Below are 27031 nucleotides of genomic sequence, written 5' to 3'. Positions count from 1 at the left end.
TTTCCCATTAGGGTGGTGGAAGGCAGCACGGGCTACAGTCGCCTCAGTGGTGTGGAGGAGAGCCGGTGCTCATTCCCGGTGAGGCAGCATGGCTGGCTGTCCGATGTGGCGGATGCCAAGAATGCAGGGCGGCGGCTTTTATCCCCACCCCAGAGTGCACAAAGCCTGCAGGGAGCAGAGACCCTCAGTGGCGGGAGGGAAGGCGGCTTACCATAGATGCTTTTCTTAGCCGTGGTGGATAGATTTGAAAGTGTGTGGCAGCAGCAACCAATTACTATAAGAAATTAGTTCTTTGCAGGGCCTCAAACAATCAGTGGTGTTTTTTGAGCACTTACTACATGCAGAATACTGTACTGAGTGCTTGGAAGAGGAAAATGCAAGAGCATTTTCTAGGCTTCTAGGGTACTTTTTCAGAGAGCTTAGAATCTTATTCATACCTTTCTATCAAAAGGGATGCTGGCATCTCTCTGCATTCTCCACCCTCACCCTGCTGCCAGTCTCTCTTGAACTCCAGGGAAATCTGGAAAAATATCCTGGAGACTCCCACCTTGGTGGCAATGGGACAGAAGGAGGAGGGGAACAGAGGGAGGACCCTGAAACACAGACATCAAGCATCGTATAGCTAGTCTAATGCTTCAGAACTCCTTGCTCAAGTGAGCCCCAACTCTCTGGACAAGATCTGTGATTTAGGCCTGAGGCACCTTTTCCCCACAGATTTCTGTAAGCACGTAAGTTTCAGCCCCACTGCTGTAGGCTCATCCTTGTGGGCAGGGAATGTCACTACTAACTCTATGGTTTTGTACTCTCCAATGTGCTTAGTGTAGTGCTCTGCGCATAGTGCTCAATAAATTACCATTGATTTTAAGCTACTTAAGAGCAGGAATCATGTGTACAACTACTGCTACTACTAAAAATGTGGTATTTGTTTAAGTGCTTCCTATGTGCCAAGCACTGTTCTAAGCTCCGGGGTGAATACAAGCAAATTGGGTTGGACACAGTCCCTGTCCCACATGAGATTCACAATCTAACACTATTGTATTCTCCTGTGCGCTTAATATGATGCTGTGCACATAGTAAGCACTCAAATACTATTTACTGATCGATTGTGGTAAGGATGCTACCTTGCTTTTCTGTATAGTTTAGGTGTTTCTACATGCCCCACTGTGACTATTGCTTCCTTTCCTTGGACAAGCTCTACAACAGGATTCCATACCCTCTCTTTCTTGGCTTTTGAATTGTTTCCTCTCTGCTGCCTCCCCTAAGTGTCCCCAGGGGCCAGGGATTTATTTCATGAGCATGGCAGGGAGGCTGAACAGCAGACAGGCCACCATCTCGGGATTCCCTTCAAAGGGACCGGACTTTCCAAGCCAAGAGACAATATTATCAGGATTTCATGATCATGATTATGGGAACTTTTTTTTTAAATAGCATTCGTAAAGCACTTCCTGTGTGCCAGGCACTGTACTAATATCTGGGGCGGATGAAAGATAATCAGGTTAAATTCAGCCCATGTCCCACATGGGGCTTCCTGTTTTAATCTCCATTTTATAGATGAGGTAACTGAGGCACAGAGAAGTTAAATGAATTGCCCAGGGTCACACAACAGACTAACAGAGGACCCAGGATTAGAACACAGGTCCTTTGAATCCAAGGTCTGTGCTCTTTCCATTAGGCCACACTGCTTCTGGTTAAGATTTGGATGGTTTAGGGTAGACTCAGAAATGGCTGTAGCAACTGAACTGAACTGTAGCTAGAACTAGATGTGCCAAGCTACAGAGCTTGCTGCACCACTCTCTGCTGAATATGGCAGATATTACTGGTAGCTAAGCTCTGTCTGCTTCCAGAGGTATCCTTGCTGTGTTTCCCTGCTTTTGAAGTTGGAAATCCTGTTAGAATTACCTGGTGTTCTCTGAGCTCTTGTGACGTAGGAGTAGCTGTTGTAATTAATACTGTTACTTCAACTACTGCTGGTTTTCATGAGAGTAGGAGGGATAGATCTCTATAAACATGACAGCGCCTAGTATGGTCACTGTAAGTGGACACTCAATAAATACAACTATTATTACTATAGTGATCTCTGTGGTTTTTAGGTAAAAGTAGGCCCATGAACCTAAAGGGCTTATCACGCTGCTCTTGGGCAGAACCTAAACTCAGTATGAATTTTGATTTCAGAATAGTTTAGTGTTGGGTTTTTTTTCCCCTTTGGGAACATTTGGTTTCATCTGTGTTGAATGTTTCTTTTCTCCTCAGTATTGTCCAGGCACCTGCTTAGAGCAGATCTGTAAAAAGGCAGTATTGAAAAGGAATTGTCTTCTATAGTGGTTTGGGCACATTTAGCCAGTAAAGTGTCTTAATAGGCTGAGATGTGTACCATATTAACACCAGCTGTGAAAACCTGTTTGATTCAGTGGGTGTATCCTTAGTTCAAATAATGACTGAGAGAATTACAGTCTCATTCCTGTTAGAGAGCAGGTGTGAATATGCAACTATCAGTCTAACCTGGGCAAGATGTATTGGCATCTGTGGTGAAGAAGAAGAAGAACAGATGGAGCCTACTGCCTCTCTGTTTTCTCTAGTGTCCTTCCAAAAGGATCCTAGGACCCTCTGCCACTTGGTCTGGTGTTAGCGTTAGCGAGAATCAGATCTGTTCACCAGGCTTCTGCTTAGTTCCTGCCATTATGCCATGGTGCCAGAAGAGCCTTTTCAGGGAAAGCAGAGAGAAACAGCATGGTCTAGTGGAAAGAGCACGGGCCTGGGAGTCAGGAGAACCTAGTTTCTAATCCCAGCCCCTCCACTTGTCTGCTGTGTGACCTTGAGCAAGTCACTTAACTTCTCTGTGCCTCACCACATCTGTAAAATGGGGATTAAGACTGTGAGCCCCATAATAATAATAATTGTGGTATTTGGAAAGCATTTACTATGTGCCAAGAACTGTACTAAGTACTGGGGTGGATACAAGCAAATTGGGTTGGACACAGTCCCTGTCCCATATAGGTCTTACAGTCTCAATCCCCATTTTACAGATGAGGGAACTGAAGCACCGAGAAGCTAAGTGACTTGCTCAAAGTCATACAGCAGACAAGTGGTGGAGTCAGGATTAGAACCCACAACCTTCTGACTCCCAGGCCTGTGGTCTATCCACTATGCCATGCTGCTTCCATGGGACATGGACTGTGACCAACTTCATTACCTTGTTTTTACCCCAGCGCTTAGATCAGTGCCTGGTGCATAGTAAGTGCTTAACAAATACTGTTTTTTTTTTTTTTTAAAAAAGAAATTGATTTACAAAGAAAATCACCAACATTTTAAGAGATAGGCTTAGGGATTAGTGCAGGGGTTCATTCCCTCCAATCCAAATTAAATTTTCCATAGAAGGCTTTGCTTGGGCCCCCTGTTTTTTAAGGAAAGTATGAACCTGAAATTCCAATCAATTTTTAGTGAAAGCAAAATCATAAAAGGTGAATGGCCCAGCTAGTTAATGTGGACTCACTGTGGGCCTTGACACTTGAAAAGATGATTTGGAGAAAAAAAGCATCATTGCCTTACATCCTGTTGGTACATTATTATGTCGTCCCATAGAAAAAAACATACACAACTGCCATTTCAGCCAAAAGAGAGAAAAATGTCAAACAATGAAGGCCTCTTTAGCCATATGCCTTTTTGAGATTAGACCACCTTCCCAGCCGACTTCAGGGCTCTCTAGGTAGGAGTAACAGCATTTGTTGAGCACACAATTGGTGAGTTACACTGTATTAGGTGCTTGGAAAGTACAGAATAACAAAGTGACATGTTCTCTGCCCACAAGGAACTTACACTGTACTGGGGGAGGCAAACAGAAGAAGTTGGACTCTATATCCAGTGTGCAAAGTCACCTCATAGGCTGCCACAGATACCTTGGGAAAGTCACTCCTTGTCTCAAACCAGTGGAATCTCCCAGCTGCAAAGATTCCCGCTGATTTTATTTGCTTCTTGTTCATTTTAGTTTAGTTGTTTCTTGTTTGACTGTCCATTTTCTGATCCTTTACTTTATAACAGTACCGATGTCCCTTTACACTACGTTTCATTTTCACAGTGACTTTGTATGCCTATTATAAGGACTTTCCTCCCCTGCATTGCAGGCAACTGCTGCTCTTGCTAGATTTGATATGTCTGATGCCTCCTGCCTCCCAGCAACACAGCAAAGTTAAAGTGAAAACTCGTGTTCACTCATCAGCTGATCAAAGAGCAGCCTTCTTCCGGCTGATTACATTTCTTCTTTAAAATTCTCAGGAGTTCCCTACTCAGTGGGTGTTCAAGATCACTAAGAGAAATTAAGTACTGCTTACAGCTAGTAATGCAAAATTTTCAGTCATGCTTCTCCACTAGACTCTAAGGTCCTTGTGGGCCGGGATTGTGTCTACCAACTCTGTCGTACCGTTCCCTCTCAAGCACTCAGTACAGTGCTCTGCACACATTATGTGGTCAGTAAATACCAGAGATTGATTTTCCCCCTCCTTTATTTCTGCAGCAAACAATTTAAAGGGAGGAGAGAAACGTCTGTCTATCCAGGACTAATTTCACAGCAAATTTTGAATTTTTACAGAGTGACACAGGTTTGAGAGTAGAAGGAGTGAAGTGCACCTGAATCCCTTAAAAGACATTTATTTGAAGCCTCTAAAATTCAGAACCACAGCCCAAGACAGTTTTGTTTTAACTCTGCCAGGAAAAATTATGACTTTTAGTATGAGAGTAAGCAGTATATTTGTGTTCAGAGGGCTAGTCCTGAAAGAGTTGAGCTCAGGGTGACCCTTAATGAAACATATACACTAGTGTGGGACATGGACCGAGTCCAACCCGATTTGCTTGTACCTACCCCAGTGCTCAGCCCAGCGCCTGGCACATGTTAAATGCTCAACAAATACCACAGTTATTATCTGTGGCTGCCACAAGGCAAACTACTGGAGCCGCTGTGTGCACTGGGCAGAGAGCAGGGCCAACTGGCTATAGTGATCTTAAAGCACTGCCAGCTGACAGGCTTGATGCTCCAATCCAAGGTAAGTTCTGGAGTAGGAGCTAACCCTTTTGACTCTCCACTTCTGAGACGGTCCCATGGAACAGGCAAGGATTTGGAAAATGGATGATTGCCAGTTTAGGGTAAGGGGTTCTTTTTCCCCCTTGTAACTAAACACAGAATAACAATGGTATTACTGTTATTACTCACTCTTCCCCAGCCACTGTGCTCAGGTTTTCTTCTTTAACTCTTAAAATAATAACTTCTGTAGTGTGTTTATTGTTCGGATGGATTCGCCTAATGGTATCTTTCGGGACATGTTCTACCACCAGTGGAAGCAGTTTGAGTCACAGGATATGACTTCCCTCCTCCATATTCTAGCAATAACTTTGTTGGAATTATCACACTGGGTTGGGACGGTCTCTTCTGAAGAAAGACATTTTCCTCCTTCAGGTAAGGGCTGACTGTGAAATCTTGTGATATTTCAGCCCCAATCACAAAACACTGTGGACATCTTCTGCAGTAGAGTTTCCCCTGAGATCTCCAGAACGATTTTCTATTTAGACAACTGCTTGCCAAGTGTGTATAAAACATGTGCTCATGCACATAAACACCAAAGGAGTTGTTCTTTGTAAGTAAAAATAGCATTACTGGTCATGAGATCCTAACCCTATGTGAGTGTGTGGCTGAAAAGTCAAAGGGGTGAGACTTTATGAATTACCACTCAATGCCTTTACCACAATTTTGGAGCCAAAACCTGGCCTCCTGATCTTTCCAGATTCTGCACCCAACCTCTCTTCTGAGTATTGCCATTCAACAGACTGACTTATCTGCCTCAGTCATCTAGCAGCTTTACCACATTTAAGTTTCCCTTTACTAAAACAGTTTGCATTTATTCTATCCTTATGAAAACATTTTTTGTGAGTATTTCACTTCTCATCAGAGCTCCTAAGACCTTAGCCAACCAAAGGTCACCCTCTGCGTGCCCTCTTTGACCTGCAATGTAGCTTCTGAACAAAATCCGTCTTTGAAGCTCCACCCTTGCAGTACTGTAGATACAAAGGAAGTGTACACCAAGGCCTCAGGCCTCTCGTGAGGGAACCGACCATTTGGCCTCATCGATAGATCTGAACTCAAGCGATCACTAAACAAAGTCAGTTCCCCTGAGAAGTTCACAATGGTGCTAAGGCTACTCCATGAAAGATTCTTGAGTCAAATCAAACTGGAGGTGCTCTGAGCCTCTCAGCATAGAAAAAAACTGGACTGTGCTCAAACTGCCTCCATGCCCAAGGATGTGATGAAAGACTTAGAAGTTGAGATCAGAATACCCTTCCAGTCCACTGGGAAATTCTTCCAACTCATCAGCCTAAGAGCAGTATCCTAAGTCTTTGACAGTTCCCTAAAAACTCTGCACTGGAGCATATTTGTATTAACTGCAGGAAGTCAGTGTAGGGCTTTAAGTGAAAATAGGCCCGGAGAAAACCAAAATTATAGGTGTGCCTGGACCAGGATAAAGCTTATGCAATCAGTGATTTAAATTTGGCACACAAAATTTAGTGTTCTCAGGAGTTCACTACTATTCAACAGTAGATAGACAAAGAAGTAGGAAACCAGAGGAGAAGGTGGCCAGCATATAATAAAAATAGTAATAATAATAATAACAATTACAATATTAATTAAGTGCTTAGTATGTGCCAGGCACTGTACTAAGTGCTGGAGCGGATCAGGTTGGACACAGTCTCTGTCCCACGTGGGGCTCACAGTTTCGATCTCCATATTTCAGATGAGGTAACTGAGGCCCAGAGAAGTGAAGTCACTTGCCCAAGGTCACACAGCAGACAAGTGCTGGAGCCAGATTTAGAATCCATGACCTTCTGACTCCCAGCCCCAGGTTAATAATAATAATAATAATAATAATAATAATAATGTTGGTATTTGTTAAGCGCTTACTATGTGCAGAGCACTGTTCTAAGCGCTGGGGTAGACACAGGGGAATCAGGTTGTCCTACGTGGGGCTCACAGTCTTCATCCCCATTTTACAGATGAGGGAACTGAGGCACAGAGAAGTGAAGTGACTTGCCCACAGTTACACAGCTGACAAGTGGCAGAGCTGGGATTCGAACTCATGACCCCTGACTCCAAAGCCCGTGCTCTTTCCACTGAGCCACGCTGCTTCTCTATTCTATCCACTGTGCCACGCTCCTTCTCATTTAAAGGAAAACAAAAGTGTTAGAGAGGAAAAAGGGATGTTAGTGTATCCATAACTCTGAGGACAGATGTTGAGAAGAGCCACTGCCATTTAGGCTGTTTGTTATTGTCAGAGATTATTGTGCTTGACTGACCATTTTCTGCTCTTAAAAATTAAGCCATGTAGCATTTACATTTTAATTGGTTGCTCCTTAGGGCATTTCATACAGCCTATAACATCTTGTTAAGTGAGTGAGACTTTAGAAGAGGTAGTTATACTGTTTTAAAACTATCACTATGAACAGAGCCCTATTTAGGAAGACAACTGGTTTTTGAAATAAGGGAAGAAGTTGTTGAACTCTGAGCACAGATGTTGAGAAGAGCCACTGCCATTTAGGCTGTTTGTTATTGTCAGAGATTATTGTGCATGACTGACCATTTTCTGCTCTTAAAAATTAAGCCATGTAGGATTTACATTTTAATTGGTTGCTCCTTAGGGCATTTCATACAGCCTATAAAATCTTGTTGAATGAGTTAGACTTTAGAAGAGGTAGTTACACTGTTTTAAAACTATCACTATGAACAGAGCCCTATTTAGGGAGACGACTGGTTTTTGAAAGAAGGGAAGAAGTTGTTGAAAGTTAAAAAGTCTGGTTAAGAACTAGCCATCCTATACCCAGTCATGACATTTACTTTGTCTTATCCTACCCATCCCAGTATTCACAGTCTCCAGCCCTCTGTGCAAATTTCTATTAAATCAAATTACTGTACTTCTATTTCTACATTAAGAAAACAGAAGCCTATTGCAGGAGCTATACTCATTCAGCCTTGTGAGGAATTACTGTCACCATCTCCGCTCTACCATCCATTCTCTCTCCCTTCAACCTCCTCTTCACTCACCTTTTGCATCACTATAAAGAAGCAGAACTACTCTAGTTAGCTGCTACTTTTCTCAGTCAACCAATTGTGTGAAGAGTACTGAACTAAGTGCTTGGAGGAGTTGGTAGATGTATTCCAAGTCCATGAGAAGATATCCCCTTCTCTTTCACCTCATAACACAGGAGAATTAATCAATGGCTCCAGTGTCCAGTGGGGACACAAAAATGATGAATGTAAATATGTTTCAAATCACCATGTCAACCCAAAGTGAAAGAAGTGGGATAGAAAAGAGGTTGAGAAAGAGAAAGACCAAGAAAGTAAAGACAGAGTGGAAAAGGAAAGCAGGAAAGTGAAGGGATGATTTACAGAGAGATCAACTTCCCTCAGACAAATTATTCCTGGTCTATCTGATTTCTTTATGATTCTGACTAATGCCTTTAGGCCGAGGTACATGAGAATGTATTAATTGGTACAACTGACACTAACTTTTTTTCTGCTGATAAACTCTCACAAGCAGCATCACATCGAAAATGAGATTTTTTTTGAAGTATTTTTACCAAATCCATTATAGACTGTGTCAGTAGAATAACATTTCCATCGGCTTTGATGTCAATACAAAAGGCTGCTTTCATGAAAACAATAAAATAACTCTAAGTTGATTGCCAATGTGTTATGATAGACTGTCATACCCATAGTCACAGAATTTGTATTGCCACCCACCATATCATTGTTCACAACCTCTCCCATCTCCTGTAGAGTGAACGGTGGGTGAAAAAGTCAGTGGAGAGGCCTATTCCCTGAAGGGGAAGTAGAAGGGGAAGAGCATCTTGTACAGCATTTAGAGACCCTGGAAAGTTGTGACAGCTTAGATCCAGGACAGCCCTGATTGGAGCAATGAGGATCCTGACTGCAAGCCCCTCCTAGCTGCAGTATACTGGGTTGTTTTGTTATTGCTGATGAAATTCAACAAATACAAGTCATCAAGAACATTCTTTTTAACTGAATTTATTTGTTTCTTCTCTCTCTGTGAATTTGTTTTCCCCAGAAACTGTACATTGTAAGTTTCCCCCACTCCTCACTGGCCGAGCATCTCGTCTGAATTGTTTCTCCTAGTATTTCTTCCAGTGATTATTCCAGTGCCCTACCCATTGTGGATACTTGATAAAAGGAAAAGCAAGCAAAGGTATATCTATATAAAGCTAAAGTGCTACAGTTTTATATAGATATAGCTATATATAATGTAGATATGTATATAATATAGATAGCGCTTCTTATATAATCTCCCTCTCTCCTGCTATCCTCCTACTAGTGTTTCAGTCTTGGAAATGAAATAGTCCATGAATTTTTTTTGAAAAGAAATAGAAAAGGAGGCAACAAATATTGTCTTTGATAATTTGGCTCCTGCTGATTTTATACCTAGAAGCAGGAGAGCTGACGGTTTACTGCAAGTGGTTAATTAAATCTTGTAATAACAAGCATTAAGTCACATTCCTAGTTAGCAGCTCTTCTGGTCCAGTGTGGACAGTTTTTGTCAGTATCATTTACAGTACATTCAGATCCTTAATGGCAGTGATTATTTTACATTCTAGGTGTGTATGAGTGTGTCTACCATAGAAAAATCTTTTGAAAATTTACTTCGATATGCACAAATCAAGATGACAGATAAACGTGGATTAAAGATGTTTTCTCTCTCTGTGTCTGCCTCCTCCCCCTATCTTTTTTTCTCTCTTCCTTTCTCATTCTGTCAAAAATGTTCAGAGAGGAGGGGGGAAAGTCCCATTGCGTTTTGTTTTTCTAATGTTTTTTGGAAACTCACCAGCAGGTTTTTACAGTCTGCTGCCTGCCTCTCAGATTAGAAGAACACTGGCATATTTTAACAGTTTCCTAGGATTCAAACAGTCTTTAATTAACAGTGAATTGATGTTTTGGAATGTACCCAAAGTATGGGAGATACTGGAAGCAGAGTTTGGGCTTGCATCCTTCCAGCTTCCCGGCTACAGAGTGTGGCTGCATCCTGAAGCAGGGGGCAAAGAAATTGGGCTGTGTTGCAAACAGGTGGCTGCTTATTGATATGCAAGGGGATGTCCCCATTTACATAATGTTCCCACAGCCTGCTCATGGGTAGTTTGAGCAAGGAGGTGCATTCTGCTTGTGGAGTCTAAATCTTATCTATCCTGAACCACAGAAAGTGAACTGAACTTGTTGATAACGCTAGACTGCGGGAGCGATTAGCTTCCAAGAGAATGCCTTGTAGCAACCAGTTCACTGTCTAGCAGCAGATTTACAGTAGGTTTTTAATCCTCCAGCCGTAAAGGCAGCAAGGTATGGTCATTTGTTTTTTCTGTTCTCTTCTGCCACTGCCAGGATTTCTGTTGTAGCTAAATACGGATTTGAAAAGATCCACAGATTGGAATCGTGATCCGAGGATAAAATGGAACTCATGAGGCGAAGGAATTATGTTTGGAGATAACCAGAAGGGAAATTTTGTAGTCTGGGAAGTCATGTCTGTTGTAGATTTGCTTGCTAGCTGAAACCAATACACTAGGCTGGCAGGAAAAGGTGCACAGTAGCTGAGATATGTTGGCTTATAGTGAACAAACAATGCAGCTATATTCCAAGTGGAAATAAGGAACATAAGGGATGGCAAGTTTGTTCTGTCGTCGGTTATCCCAGAGGTATTTCAGGAGGGGAAGCTTGCTAGTCAGGTAGTTATTTTTATCAAAACATAGGGGTTATTTTTATTTTTAAGCTTAGACCAGGCCATAGAATGTCAAATAAAACTCCTTTCTTTCTTTCTGTTCCGTTCTACAGGTGGCACATGCCAGAGTCCTGCTCTCCCAGCCCTGGTGCGTCCACCAGCCCCACCCTTGCAACCATCGCTGGATATTAAACCATTTCTTCCTTTTCCTCTGGATACTGCTGCAGCAGTCAACCTCTTCCCTAACTTCAATGCGGTAAGCCCCACTGTCATGGGTTTGCCCCTTAGAGCCGTTATTTTGTGGACAAGAAGAGGGGACCGAGAGGTTTGGGTTGGTCTACTCTAGCAAATTATCTGAGGCCCCAAAATACATTTCATCCTTTATTTTGCAGATATTCTGGTGGATAGAAGGAAGGGATTTGGCCTAAATCATCTGGAAAACTAAGACTAAAATGAATTTGGATGATTTGGTAGGGTAGACCTTGCATTTGTTTAGCCTTCCTCCACTGATAATATTGCAGCCCTTAAGCAAGTTTCCCTTTCAGAGGTTAGTGGGGAGGAGGTGGTCAGAGGAGAAAGAGGACTAGACCGGGCTTAGGCGAAGGGCGCAGATTCCCTGAATTGTTGAGCTCTCGAGGGACTTAGTGATAATGGTAGTGACCCAACTATTTCTGTGAAAAATCTGTTAAGTATATCGCATTGTTTGGAGGGCATCAGGGGAGAGTAAGGTGATATTTTAAAACTAAAATCTGTGTGTATTTAGGAAGGTAGACAGATGGGTAGGTAAACTCATTGTCTGGCCCTCATAACTTTTCTATTCTAAATTAACAAGGTAACTTTAATACTGATGATAAAATGTTGTACTCTATGGCACCTTTCCTCCTGAGATCTCCCTTTTCGTCCCCCACCGCAATCAAATTTGAAATCTTAAAAGCTGTATCTTCAAAATGGTCCTTTACGCACCCAAATGAATTAGTCATCATGGATCTCATGAATATCTTACCAGTGTTCCTTGGCTATGTCCATACTGTCCAAACAGAGCTCTCATATGTAGGTAGTGTCCCAGCCATTTCATTTGCCTTTCAAATTAAAGTGGTAGTTCCACCCCAGACAGTAATACAACTTCCAGTACAACAGCTTAGCCCTGTTGGTTCAGTGCAGCAAAATAGGTTAGAGGGCAGGTTAGACCTATAAAGAAACCAAACTAATTTCAGTTTCTTCCTCTTTACATACTTGTTAATAGAGTATTTACAAATGAGAGGGCATGTCTAAACCCTGAAAGGAAAGTATTGAATAACTACTTAGAAGACTTTCCATGCATTATATTTGCCAATCTGATACACAACATCAACCTTGGGTATTACTTTGTCTGCACGCCAATCCTTCTCCATAAAACAACCTGCAAACCACTCATCACCTAAGGAAATATCCTAAGAAGGCCTTGATTCTTGCCAATAAGAATAAGTAAATTACTCATTTAGGCATTTCGAACTTGCTATCCGATGACAGGCCTCGGGCAGTGCACTAAACCGTAGCTTCCCCAGTCAATCAATTGATCGTGTTTATTGAGCACTTACTCTGTGCAAAGCACTGTACTAAGTGCTAAAGAAGGGAACAGAACCAGAAAGAGAACAATTTTCTCCTTTCTAATTGGCAGGATCAAACCTAATTGAACTGGGAAACGATTGTGGAGGAACCTTTTGAAGAAGTAAGATCTTTGCCCTTAGTTCCATTAATCATCCATCTTTTTTTTCTGAGTAATGTCCAGTCTATACCATACTTAGTAATTTATAGAAGCATGTAATAATTAGGTATGCATTAATTCACCTAGTATTTATTTTACAGTTTGAGTGCATTAGTGTAATTGCACTTTTTTATTTTAACTTAATTACAATTTTTAATTTTAAGTTATTCGAACTAAGCATGAGTAAGAAACAAGTGATTGCCTTAATTTGCATACATAATTTTAAAATGGTTTGGATGTTCTGTTATTCTGATTTCACACGAGGGTACAGGCATCCTTGAAATTCTCGAGACACAGTTGCTACATATTTGAAAAATTATCCCAATTCTTCTACTACCTAAAGTTACTTCCTCTTAGTAAGCAAACCACTGTACGAGGGGTCTTAACTCCTTTAGACAACTTGGGGAGCTTTTTAACACTTCATTGTACTCCCAACATGTGAAACTCATCATCTATAGGTTGCATATAGCTCACTGCAAAATCGTCTGTGTTCCATCTGAACAGCCTTTGGACATGAATTAATAATATTTCTTAAGCACTTATTCTACGCAGAGCACTGTACTAAGCACTTGGGAGTGTACAGTAGAGTTAGAAGTCATGATCTCTGGCCTCAAAGATTTTACAATCTAGCGGGTGGAAACATTTACTAAAATAAGTTTCAGTTAGGGGGAAGCACTGGAGTTCCAAGATATCTATACACATGCTACGGCGAGAGGGTTGGGGGTGAGTACTCGTGCTTAGGTTTTACAGAAATGCCGAGTTGCCAATAGGGAGGGTTATTTTGATGTCTGTCTCCCCGCTTCTAGACTGTAAACCCGGTGTGGGCAGGGATTGTCTCTCTTTATTGCTGAATTGTACTTTCTAAGTACCTAGAACAGTGCTCTGCACACAGTAAGCTCTCAATAAATACGATTGAATGAATGAATGAATGAAATAGGAGATGAGACATTAATCAGGAAAGGAATTATGATTTCAGAAGGGCTTTAAAGATGGCAAGAATAATCAGGGGCATTTATGAACACTTACTGTGTGCAGAGTACTGTACTAAGCACTCGAGAATGGTGCTCTGCCAGATATTATGGGGCAGGGAGTTCAGCGGCGAGAGAAAGAAGAACAAAGGTCATTGTTAGTAGAAATTGTCCTTTTGATCAAAGATGATGCTACCAACAGTGAGACTGGTAAATGTCTTTAAAAGAAAATCTCTTACACAGTTGGACAATGAAAATTCATTAGTCCACCCTTTCTGGTCCCCTGTCATCCAGGTGAGCATTGCACAGACACCAGTGGTTAAGAGGGAAGCTGTGTCCTACTGCCAGTTGTTTTTGCAGTAGTGGAGATGGTTTGTGGTGAGCAATCCACACTCTCTAACCTGATCTCCTGTGGTCAAGAACACCTATTGTGAGATGCCTGGTACTAATGCAGTATATAAATTCACCAGAACAGAATATCTTTGAGACATCAACAGCAACGGACACCATTGTGCCCTGATCCATTTGGTAAAACATTAGTGAGAAAAACCATCAAAGTGGCTTAGTAAGGGTCACAAAAGATAAAAGCAAAAAACAAGATATCAAAAACAAAACCGAGAGCAGCAGAAATACCCAGTTGTTCTCCACAACAGTAGTACACAGACCACAGAAGGAGATGTGCATCAGAACCACCTATCCTCCATCTCCGCTGGCAACCAAGCTCCTAGCTCCTATCCAGAATCCTTCAGACCCTCTTCAAATCCAGGATAGCGGCTCCCAGGAGTTACAACAGCAGCCCTTCTGACCAGAGCAGGACAGAGTACCGGGTAGCTACCATGGGCTTGACTTGCACAAGCTTGGCTCAGTGGAAAGAGCCCGGGCTTCGGAATCGGAGGTCATGGGTTCGACTCCCGGCTCTGCCACTTGTCAGCTGTGTGACTGTGGGCAAGTCACTTAACTTCTCTGTGCCTCAGTTACCTCATCTGTAAAATGGGGATTAACTGTGAGCCTCACGTGGGACATCCTGATTACCCTGTATTTATCCCAGTGCTTAGAACAGTGCTCTGCACCTAGTAAGCGCTTAACAAATACCAACATCATTATTATCATTATTATCATTATTAGTTTTTCCCACACTCTCATTCACTTTCACTCTCCTACTCAGCTACAGTGGGGTTGTCCAGATAATGGACTGGTTCTGATAGTTGGTTAACCTGGCAGACCTAAATGGGGGGTAATGGAGAAGCAGCATGGCCTAGTGGCTAGAGCTTGGGCGCAGGAGTCATCCCAGCTCCACCCTGCATCTGCTGTGTGACCTCAAGCAAGTCACTTAACATCTCTGTGCCTCAGTTACATCATCTGTAAAATGGGAATTAAAGATTGGGTACCCCATATGGGGCATGAACTGTGTCCAACCTGAATAACTTGCATCTACCCTAGAGCCTAGCACGTAATAAGAGCTTTACAAATACCTTTAGAAAAATGATGGAACTTTGGATGAGGACTACCCTATTCCTACTTTTCCCTTCTCAGATTTGTTCCTTTTCCTGCTAGGGCCATTGGACAGATGTTGGATAACTTATACCAGTTATATCCAGGGTTTTTTAAAAATAGTGGGCCACATATTCAGAAATCCACATGTGCTTGGGCTACATTGATTTTTTTTATTGATAACGGTGAAATGTAAAATGTTAGCTCTTAGAAATTTGGATTATTTTAGCAGTAATAATGCAGCTAAAAACAATGTAGTCAACTTTATTAGTACAAAAGTGGACAATTACAAGCCTGGTACTAGCCATGGATTAATTTTGATTAAGACAGCAGGAATTCTGGTATTTGCAGCATGAACTGTTCTTGAAAACTGTGGGGTGTATTTAGTCAGGGCATAACTCCAGTCTGAGTAGATTACAGAAGTTCTTAGGTGCCAGGACTCTATATAAAAAGAAATTGCTAAACATTTTGGATAGGCTGCATTTGGCTCACAAGCCACCTGTTGGACATTCCACTTTTATGGAGGTTTTGACTGACTGGAGCTGCTTTCCTTCTCTTTAGGTGGAGGCTGGCCTTGGGTCTTCCCTTTAATTTCAAAATTCTTCTGCTGTCTCTGGGAGTGGGGCTATCTAGAATGACCATTTGGGGTGGGGGATACCACTAAGGGATTAAATAATTATAATTGGAGTATTTTAGAAAGAACAGTGAAGTTGTCCAATCCACTGAATCTCTGGAGAGGAATTGTTAGGCAGAGATTGATGAAGATGAGGAACAGCTAGAAGAGGGAAGAATGAGCTGAATGTTTATAAAAAAATCTATGTTGCTTTGCTTCTATCAGCACTCATGGAGGGTGGGAGGGTGCTTTTATTTCTCTGTTTTATTCCAACTCATTCTGCTTCATCTCTCTCCCCTATTCTCCCATTTTTCACTCCTCTAATCTTGCAACATTGCCCAAGTCCCATGGAAGCTGTATCCATGTCTCGCTACATTGACAAGAAATTATTATGGTTCTCTTCACTAATTTCATTTCTTTTTCTTATTAATTTAGATATTAAGTGCTTACTAAGCCCTGGGCACATGCAAAGTAATCAAGTCAGGTAGTCCCTGTCCCACATGTCTCTCACAATCTTCAAGATAGAATGAGTAGCTGTTGTTCCATTTCATGATAATATACCCAGGTGCTACATTAAAAACAAGTATTTTTTAAAAAAAAAAACTGCAATTCATTAAGTTTTGACATTTAAAAATATCTTTTTAAAAATGGAGCAAATTGATATATTCTGAGGGGTTTTTTGATTTTCTAAAATATGACCTGGATTTGATTGTGAAACTGCAAAAGACCAACCACAGGAATAAGTTTGTTGTACCGAGCCTAAGTAGCCCAGTAGGAGTCTGAAAGTGTTTATGCTCCTTCAAAAGCATCAGAAAACCAGTTGGTATCTTTGCGAATTGGGAAGACTGGGCTCACTATTGGTAAATTTCCTTCGGGTCCTTGAGTGAAAAGCAACCAATGAGCACAAAGTAGAAGAATGACAACTTCAGAATGTGGACCTAGGAAAGTGGTCCTATGAAGGGTATACCATATTATTCTTTCTCTAGGTTGTACATCACAGTTCTGTCTATTTTGCATGATATATTTGTTTAGAAAAAGTCTTCTGTAGTCATAAATCTTCATAGTGAACTTCTTAAAAATCTTATCTTAGCTCACTGTGACTCCCAATCATGGGCAAATTACTGTAGCCATCCTTTTATGTCAATTGATTAGAATGGAAGTTAGAAAATCTAGTTTTTTAAAGATTGGGATAGGTAATGGAAGGAAATTGAAAGTAGAAAACGTTGCATTTTGGCATTTTGGGTCATAAAATTTAGCTTTGATATGGGCTTCAGAGTCAGAGGTCCTAATCCCATCTCCATCACTTGTCAGCTGTGTGACTTTGGGCAAGTCACTTAACTTCTCTGTGCCTCAGTTACCTCATCTGTAAAATGGGGATTATGACTGTGAGCCCCATGTGGGACAACCTGATTACCTTGTGTCTACCCCAGCACTTAGAACAGTGCTTCACACATAATAAGCACTTAAGAAATACCTTCATTATTATTATTATTATTTCTCAGGAAAGGTGTGTGTGTGCATATATATTTTTATAACTTTGGTGCTAGAAAACTTTGCATAGCAGATTTGAGTACTCAGAGTTTTCTGGTACCAAAGTTGTGGCAAAACCTCTTATCTACAGTAAAGTTATTCTTGCTCAGCTGGGGTCCAGGAAATTTACAAAACTGTTATTTTTCATAAACTAGACTATTTAAAAAGTTTAAATTAACTCATATGCTCATGTTTTGAGGTGAGAAGCTAACAGAGATTTTTCTCTCAGATGCCACTTTAGAAAAAAGTAGCAAGCCATTAGGATGGCTGATTTACTAAATAGTATCAGCTCCTGAGCAATAAAGCTTGAGCAATTTTTTTTAAAGCATCTGTGACCTTTTATGCATTTTCAGATGAAATACGGAATTGCTTTCTGTGAATTTCAGAGTCTAGGCGAACTTTAATGTCATGACGATTATGGCTTTGAGTGTTAGTGTAGTTAATATTTTAATGTCAACAAGCATTTGCAGCGACCCAACAGTGGCAGAAACCACATGAAGAGAACCTGTAGCAGGTTGGAAAAACATTTCTCAGAATCTACAGTTTCCTTAACAGCCCAAACCCATTTTAGCTCATTAAGCAGATGACAATAAGACATTTGTGACTAGTATTTTCTGTTGCAACTAAGCACAGACTGAAAAGCATTAGGTTGAGATCATGCAGGCAAGTGATTGTCATCTGAAAGATTAACTTTTGATGTAAGTTTTTCCAATTGGCTTGTGAGTTCAACTTTTGTGGACTGTCGGGAAGTCTAGAAGCCATACACATCCTCTTCTCTCTCATCCTCCCAAGTCCGAGGGTGTTAGGGTTTCCAGGGTGGGGCTCTCAGGTTGATGCTGGGAGTTATCGCTCTAGAGACCAAAATAATGTCCTCAGGACAATTCCTGCTTAAAGTGCAGTTTCAGATTTAGAATGGAAAAAGGAATTTTCCACTAGTAAATTCATTTCAAGGAATATATCCACCCCCGTGGAAACCTGTTTTGGGGAGTTGTTGGTTTAGTTTTTTTTTGGTTTGTTTGTTTGTTTGTTTTGCATTCAAATGAAACTAGTGCTCCAGTCAAACTGCTGAAGTACCATCAGTACTTAGATTCCCCGCTGCCAGGCCAGTGGAAAGGGGTAATCTGAAGGTCTGGCACCAGTTCCCGATTACCCCTGGAGGAACTCCATCACCATCAATGGAGAAGGCCTCAAACTGCAGCATGACACTGGTCAATGTGTGCAGCAAGGACTGCAGTGGCTATCAAAGTAACTCCCTCCTGGTTCAGAGTGCTATGGCAGAGCACCAGCCCTGTTCTTCACTCACTTTGGTCCAGGGTCAGATGACTAATGAGGTACCAAATATTTTCTTGTAATGTTTAATAAGAAGGACTCTTTCAGTGGAAAGAGCACGGGCTTTGGAGTCAGAGGTCATGGGTTTGAATTCCGGCTCTGCCACTTGTCAGCTGTGTGACTGTGGGCAAGTCACTTCACTTCTCTGTGCCTCAGTTACCTCATCTGTAAAATGGGGATTAAGACTGTGAGCCCCACGTGGGACAACCTGATTCCCCTGTGTCTACCCCAGCGCTTAGAACAGTGCTCTGCACTTAGTAAGCGTTTAACAAATACCAACATTATTATTATTATTATTAAGGAGTGGTAAAAAAACAACTATCCAACACCTTGTGTGTTGATTAGTAATGTGTATATTTATGTACATGTCCTGCATTTGGGAAGGAGATGCTACAAATAGTGAGGGATCATCTATATGGAGTCAGGGCTCATGAGTTTGAATCCCAGCTCTGCCACTTGTCGGCTGTGTGACTCCGGGCAAGTCACTTAACTTCTCTGTGCCTCAGTTCCCTCATCTGTAAAATGGGGATTAAGACTGTGATCCCCACGTGGGACAACCTGATTCCCCTATGTCTACCCCAGCGCTTAGAACAGTGCTCGGCACATAGTAAGCACTTAACAAATACCAAATATCAACATTATATGGCAAGATCAAAGTTTACCAGGTACAGCTGTCCGGTGAGCTGAGTTTGAGTTGTGTGAGGCAGATGATGTTTATGGCAACCTTATTGGCACTGAACAGTGCGTCCTTAAATAGAGGTACTCAAACAGTCAGTCAATTGTATTTATTGAGCACTTACTGTGTGCAGAGCACTGTACTAAGCACTTGGGAGAGAAACAATAAACAGACACATTCCTTGCCCACCTGAGTTTACAGTTTAGAGAGACTGTAAACTCAGAAGCACCTCAGAATATTGCTACCTCATCAATCAAATGAAATCAAATGACCAATGTACTGAGCCGCCTTTGTCCACAGGACTTCTGTTCAGAGGTAGGTTATGCCACCATCAGTAGAACGAGCACTCAAGTTGGTTTGTTTTTTTGGTTTTTTTTTTCAGTAGTGAGGATGGTTCTGCGGAGCCATCCGTAATCTCTTGCCTGGTCTCTCTGTGCTAAGCAGTAAGCATTGCTAGTCATTGGCTATGAGAAGAACATCTCTGGGCATTTTCTTTTTAACAGTGGTGCCCTCTTTCACTTGGGATGCAGTTGTTTAGGGTGGAATTAATAATGTTGGTATTTGTTAAGTGCTTAGTATGTGCAGAGCACTGTTCTAAGCACTGGGGTAGATACAGGGTAATCAGAATGTCCCACGTGGATTTCCCAGTCTTAATCCCCATTTTACAGATGAGGTAACTGAGGCACAGAGAAGTTGAGTGACTTGCCCACAGTCACACAGCTGACAAGTGGCAGAGCCGGGATTTGAACCCATGACCTCTGACTCCCAAGCCCGGGCTCTTTCCACTGAACCACGCTGCTTCTCTCACATCTGCGTGTAAAACTTGGGGGTCTTTCCTAATGGTTCTAAAATAATGTTGTACGCACTTAGCCAAAATGCAAGTAAGAAAGCCACTGAAATAGGGATAGGTGGGGTTCTTGCTAATTCCCAGACAGATTTGGATGGTGGAAAGTAGGAACCCTATTGAAAATGGAAAGAGAAGAGAGCTACAACAGGACATTTGAAAATCTGCCATGCAAATTTGCATTTTGGCTTTACCTCAAGTCCCAAGAGGAAAAACTGTCCTTACTGGAATAGGAGATGTGGGGGTGGCATTCTGTCCTCCCAACAGGACTGATTCTTTTCAACCAGTTTCCACCTCTAGCTTGCCCAAAGCCCAGATTTCTGATATTCCACCCTACTTTCAAGCCCTCCCTTGTGAGTGAGAAGTTAAAAGGTTTAACTCCCTCATACAGATTTATATTTTAGTTCCACCCCAAACCCGAAGGAGAACGAACCTTCCTTTCAGGAATTGGTGGGTGTAGGGGTGATACGTGTGAAAGAGATGGAGTTCTGAGAAGCTCCATTATGCACTGTCTGAAATTGGTTACAGAGCAGAATTGGATAGACTTCACTGCTTTCAGCTCTCTTTTAAAGAATGATGCTAAATTGACTGTCATTTACAAATCTATGTGAGCTGAATAGAGGAGATTTGGGGCTCATTTAGAAAAGCAGTTGTATGATCTCTCTTATGACACCCCCCGGCCCCCTTCCCCCGCATGCACACTCGTTTACTGTCCGAGGCTACTTTCAATGTAGTTTGACAAAGTAGATTAACTACACTTTAAGTAAAACCTGGTAATCCTGAGGAAATAGTTCATCAACTTGAAATTTTTGATACAGTTTTAAAGTCAAGTCAAAAAAATTAAAGGACCTCTACTAGAATCCAAACACTTAGAACCATTTGTTATGGAATCCAGAGATCTTGAATGAAACAGGAATATAATGCAGTTCATTTATTTCAGTGTTGATTGCTTCTTTGAAAAATCCAGTTTTCAGTTGGAATCCTTACTGTCTTACACCTTTTTTTCTCCTCGATCTGTTAGCAAATATGCCAAGACTCAATCCACTGTATCTTTCTCTCTTTTTCCACCATATTTCTGTCAAAGAGTAGTGGTTTTAATGCTGGCATTCTTATGAGGCCATTGGGATTTATGAAGTCAATCTGTCAGTGGTATTTACTGTTTACTATGTGCAGATCACTATACTAAGTGCTTGGAAGCGTAGAGTAAAATACTGGGCCTCTTCCTTGTCCACAAAGAGCTTAGAGTCTACAAGGAATGGCAGACATTAAAATATATTGTGGTTAGGTGCGTAAGTGCAGTGGGGCTGAGGATGGAGTGAATATCAAGTACTTAAATGGTACAGATCCAATGCAGAAGGGAGAGGGAGAAGGGGAAATCAGGGTTTAGTCGGAGAAGACTTCCTGGAGGAGATATGATTTTAAGAAGACTTAAAAATACGGAACATTTCACGAATTTAAAAATCATGTCAGCTAAGGTTATTTAAAATTTTAGACCATGGGTCAATCGGTCATAACAATTCACCTCCTTTCAGTTTGGGTTGAACTTGATCAGATGAATGAGATACTGAGCAGACCTATATAATAATAGTGGTATTTATTACATGCCTATGTGCCAAACACTATACTAAGCGCTGGGGTATTCATTCAGTCATATTTATGGAGCACTTACTGTGTGCAAAGCACTGTACTAAGCACTTGGGAGAGTACAATATAATGATAAACAGACACATTCCCATTCAAGATAATCAGGGCAGACACAGTCCCTGTCCCCTGCAGGGCTCACAGTCTAAATAGAATGGTGTAATCCCATTGTGGGCAGGGAATGTGGCTGTTCATTGTTGTATAGTACTCTCCCAAGCACATAAGGCAGTGCTGTGCACACAGTAAATACGATTGAATGAATGGAGTACAAGTAGGTAGTGAATCCCCATTTTATAGATGATAAAACTGAAGCACGGGGGACTTAAGCAGTAACGTGCCCAAGGTCACACAATGGGTGTGTGGTAGAGTGGGAATAGAACTCAAGTGTCCTGACTCCCAGGCCCATACTCTTCCACCTGAGCATCTGCTTCCCTAGATCTAGCATGGAGAGCCTAGACAAGTGCAGATGTTTTACTGTATATATTGTTTTACTATTTATAGAGTGTGTACATCATATATTGTAAATTATTTACATTAATGTCTGTCTCCCCTTCTAGACTGTAAACTCATTGGGTAAACTCTGTTGAATTACAATCTCCTAAATGCTTAATACAGTGCTCTGCACACAGTCAGTGCTCAATAAATACCACTGATGATAATGATGATGATTATGATATAGTAGATTCTCATATTTACCTTTTATTGGCTTTCTTTTATTTGTCTAATGTAGAAATTCTGCTAAAAGACTTCACAAAATAATAAAACTATAGTTTCTTAAGAGATCATCTTTATCACCCCTTTGCTTTCATGATTAATGATTCTTAAACCACAGATGAGAAGCCCCTTGCAAAATCTGCCAGAGATGATTTCACAAAATCCATCTACCTTTTCCAGTGTTCAATATCAGTCAGTATGAAGACATTCTTCCTTCACTTTTAGGCCAGATCCCTCCATTCTAACACCATTTCATTACCTTCTGACCCCAAAGGAGACAAAAACCAGCTGTGAGTAACCTCTGAAAAGTAACCCTTTATATATACTCTAAATCGCACCTCATCTTTGTCCTAAATAATCCACTTGGCATTTCCCCTTAGGCATTACTTTCCAATCTTTTAATCATCATCATTGTTCTCCTTTGGCTCCTTTCCTAATGTTCCTGTGTGTCAAATAAGATGTCTATGCTGAGCAGTGCAAGTGTTCTTTAAGAAAGTTTGACCAACACCTTCTGATAATTTGGCAGGGTTTTTTTAATTGAAAGAGCCCCTGAACCTTATGAAGTTTAATTTGTAATAGAAGTTTGCTAATAAAAAGGAATAGAGCTTTTCCTGTTATCTCTGCTTGACTTGTATATGTGCCAGAGGCCACTGCACAGCAGGTTGGCAGAGAACTCGCTCTCTCAGAATCATAATATTCTAGTCACAGTTACAACCACACAGTCCTTTCTGGGAACTGAGGGTCCCTCAGGCTCTTACTTAGGATGCAAAACATTCTCCTAGAGGAAATTAAATGGAGTGCTCTTCAGATTTGTCAAGCCTTAATGAGAAGAACTGCTTAAAAATAAATTTTAATACAGCATTTTAAGTAATGTTTTAATCAGTTGAAGTTTACCCCATTTGTCTTAATAGCATTCATATGAAAAAAGATCAATGATTATTTTATTCTGCAAAGACTATAAAACCTTTAATGGATGGGACAATAAGTATAACATATAAAATCTAGAGTTAAATGGAGGCAGTTGTTATTAACCTGTTTTTTTAAAAGCTTCATTTAAAATGAAAAGTGATCGCCTTAAGAAATGATTTGATTAAACTTACATTTTATTACCATTAATATTTCTCTGGGTGATATAAACATATTGGCAAATAATGAAAGTAAAAAAGAAATATTGTTTTAGAACAAATGCCGTGCCTTAAATTGCTATGTTTATTGAACTTGGTTTAACAAGTTGTTCTTTTGAAATGTATTGATAGTGTCTTTCAATCTATTGTGATAAATAAGAGATTTAAGAAATTATTTTTCCTCAACCCACAATTTTGAGCCACATACAATAATTTGGTCGGGTAAATGACTCACAGTAAGGGTGCTTTGATTCATCTTTTGTTTTGCCTTGCGCAGTGGAATATTTTCATCATTTAGTGTTTGTGTAGTGCTTGTAGTTTACCTCACAGTCCTCCCATATGCTTTTTATGTGGACAGACACGAGGTTGTAGATAGAACATGGCAAAACCATATTTAAAAACTCTACCTTCTCCTTAGATTGAGTTTACATTATCATTTTTTTTTATTTCACCCTTTAAATCTCCTTTGTCCCCAAAGTGCTGACTAAGATCCAGAAGACATCATCATTATTGAGAAAGGAAGGACTGTCGTTTTCGATCCATATCCTTTTAATGTCATTACCCAATATCTTTAGACTTTGTCTCCATTAAACACGCTTGAGAAATTTGAGCAGTAATGTGAGGTCATAAACTGGGCAGCAGGCGTGCCTTAGCTGAGAAACCACTCGGGTAATTGACATAGCTTCTTCCCTGCAGTGATACCACCCTTCGAGCTGCCAAACTGCAGTATTCACCCAAATAAGTGTCTTTCCTCAAGGGTGACAAAAATTTGCTTCCTCAGTCGCCTCTTCGCTTATTCCTAAATGTTTATTACCATACATCTGGAACAACCAAAGAAGCAGGATCCATCTCATTTTTGTAAGAAAGAACCTTTCATTAATGGCACTAGCTCATGTTGAGCTTGTTCCAGAAAAGCTCTTCTTCCAGACTTGTTCATGATTGGCCACCCTTATGATTATACCCCCTAAGTGCAGGTGATCTTCAGCCTCCTTCAAACTTCTGCTGAAGATGGCATCCGGGAAAGGTGGGTAGATGGGGTTTTTAGAAGGTGAGAAAAGGATGGGGAAGAGGAAGTATTTAGCAAGCAAGAGGGTGATATCCTCTTTGGCAAGATAGATGGTTGAAAAGTATGAGAGGAGATGAGGTGGTGGGGTGAGAAAAACTATTAGCATTAGGGTTAGGGTAAGAGTTAGGGTTAAGGTTCTTGCCTAGTAACTTCACTTTTTCAACAAAATATTGGGCCAGATCATCAAGGAGGACATGGGAGGCACTGGAATTTCAGGAGGGGGTTAAAGGACTGGAAGAGTTGGTGCAAGTCATGGGAATGGGAGTTAATAAGGGAGAAGAAGTAGTGTTGCTGAGCCGGAGAGAGAGGAGAATTTTATCAGGTAAGGATGCATTGGAAATGGCACATAAATTTCTGCTGCCTGGATTTCTACCAGTAGTGCTCTGTGGCACAAGTAGATGCAGCTTACTGTGGAGGTGGTTCAGTGCTGTGGATTGGTGGTACAGAGAATTCAGCAGAGAGTGCGGAATTGAGAGTATAGATTTGTGCATCGAGGTGGGGAAGTGAGGTAGGATTTCAAATGGGTCATGATGGCTGGAAATGTGTGGAGAGTGGGTCTAGAGATCGGGAAGAGAACAGTTTTGCATAGAGGAGGAAGGGTAGTAGAAGGAGGAGGAGGAGGTAGTATTTGCTAAGTGCTTATTATGTCCTAGGCACTCTCCTAAGCGCTAGGGTGGATACAAGCAAATGGGGTTGGACACAGTCCTGTCCCACATGGGACTCACAATCTTAATCCCAATTTTACAGATGAGTGAACTGAGGCCAGAGAAGTGAAGTAACTTACCCAAGGTCACACAGCAGAAAAGTGGTGGAGCTGGGATTAAAACCTAGATCCTTCTGACTCTTGGGCCCACGCTCTATCCACTAGCCCGTGCTGCTTCTCAAGGTTAGGTGAGTATAGTTTAAGCAATTACAGCAGTTTACTTGTGATGATGAGATCCAGTATGTATCCAAATGAGTGAGGTGAAGTAGAATCCTTCAGTGGTATTTATTGAGCGCACTTACTCTTTTGCAGAGCCTTGTAATAAGCACTTAGCACAGTCTAGTACAACAGAGTACTGAATGTACTGTACATTCCTTTCCCAAAAGGAGCTTACAGCCTAGAGGGAAGATCTTAGCAGAGTTTAGGAGTTAGAGGAGGCCAGCAGTTGGGGATTCATCAAGAATATCCAAATGTAGGTTCATGAGAAATATCATGGCATAGGAGAAAGAAAGCAGGCCTGGGAGTCAGAGTGCCTGGGTTCTATCCTGATTTACTTGATCTGTTACCTTGGGCAAGTCACTTCATTTCTGTATGCCTCAGTTTCATCAACTGCAAAATTAAATATCTGTTCTCCGTCCTATTTAGACTGTAAACCCAATGTGGGGACATATACTGGATCCAATTTGTTTAACTTGTATGGACCCCAGTGTTTAAAACAGTGCTCGACTCGTAATATGCCTTTGTAAATGACATACGTTTGGATGTTGAAGTCAGCATCACTTAGAAAACTGGAGGTAGGGCCAATGGAGGCAGTAGGTGATAGCATCTCGCGAGTGGTAGAGGCAGATGATATGGGCATCAGTAGAAGAGAAGGCAAGGGATAGAGGAGGTAGGATGGTGCAAAAGTGGCACTTGGAGGCAAGGAATAGATTAACTCACCCATTTTCTCCTGAATTGTGGGAAGCGAGATAAGGTAAATCCTTTTTGAGAGGAAGCAGCTGAGGGGACAGCGTGATCCAGGTGAAAGCCAAGTGTTGAGGTGGATGATTGGGTTAAGAAGAGGTGGAAGGTGGAGAGGAACCTGCCTATGACAGAATGGGAATTTCCCATTTTCCCATAAGACAGAGTCTTTATCTATTGGAGATGGTATCCCTTCAGAGAGATCCCTCCTGATCAAATGGAGACCCTTTCTATTCTCCTTCTAAAAATTAGGGGTGGTCTCCAATCAGATGAATTGATTTTCCCACCTCAAAGACCAACTCCTACTATTCATATTAATGTCTGCCTCCCCCTCTAGGCTGTAAGCTCACTGTGGGCAGGGAATGTGTTTACTTATTGTTACACTGTACTTTCCCCCCGTGCTTAGAACAGTGCTCTGCACAGCACTTTACCCTGTCCCACCTGGGTTACTGTATCAGCCTCCTTGCAGACTTCCCAACCTCCTGCTTCTCCCCACTCCAGTCTACACTTCACTCTGCTGCCTGGATCATTTTTGTACAAATTCTCTCAGAATATGTTTCCCCCCTTCCTCAAGAAACTCCAGTGGTTGCCCATTCACCTCTGCATCAGACAGAAACTCCTCACCATTGGCTTTAAAGCACTCCACTGCCTTGCCCCCTCCTACCTCACCTTTCTTGTCTCCTAGTACAACCCAGCCTGCACATTTCACTTCTCTAATGCTCACTGTGCCTTCATTTCATCTATCATGCCACTGGTCCCTCGCCCATGTCCTGCCTCTGGCCTGGAACGCCCTCCCTTCTCAAATCCCACGGACAATTACTCTCCCACGCTTCAAAGGCTTATTGAGGGTACATCTCCTGCAAGAGGCCTTCCC

General features: G+C 41.5%; 1 protein-coding gene across 1 annotated transcript in view; it reads left to right on the top strand.

Annotated features, from left to right (window-relative positions):
- The window catches only part of ZNF385D (zinc finger protein 385D), a 538924-nt gene that overhangs the window by 345559 nt on the left and 166334 nt on the right, over positions 1-27031 (top strand). The window contains exon 4 of the mRNA XM_029070585.2: positions 10868-11010. Coding sequence (XP_028926418.1) covers positions 10868-11010 — 143 coding nt within the window. The remainder of the gene's footprint in view (positions 1-10867; positions 11011-27031) is intronic.

Source organism: Ornithorhynchus anatinus, chromosome 8 (genome assembly GCF_004115215.2).
Source record: "Ornithorhynchus anatinus isolate Pmale09 chromosome 8, mOrnAna1.pri.v4, whole genome shotgun sequence".
Classification (NCBI taxonomy): Eukaryota; Metazoa; Chordata; class Mammalia; order Monotremata; family Ornithorhynchidae; genus Ornithorhynchus; species Ornithorhynchus anatinus.
Note: the sequence above shows the minus strand (reverse complement) of the source record. Positions and strands in the feature narration are given on the sequence as shown.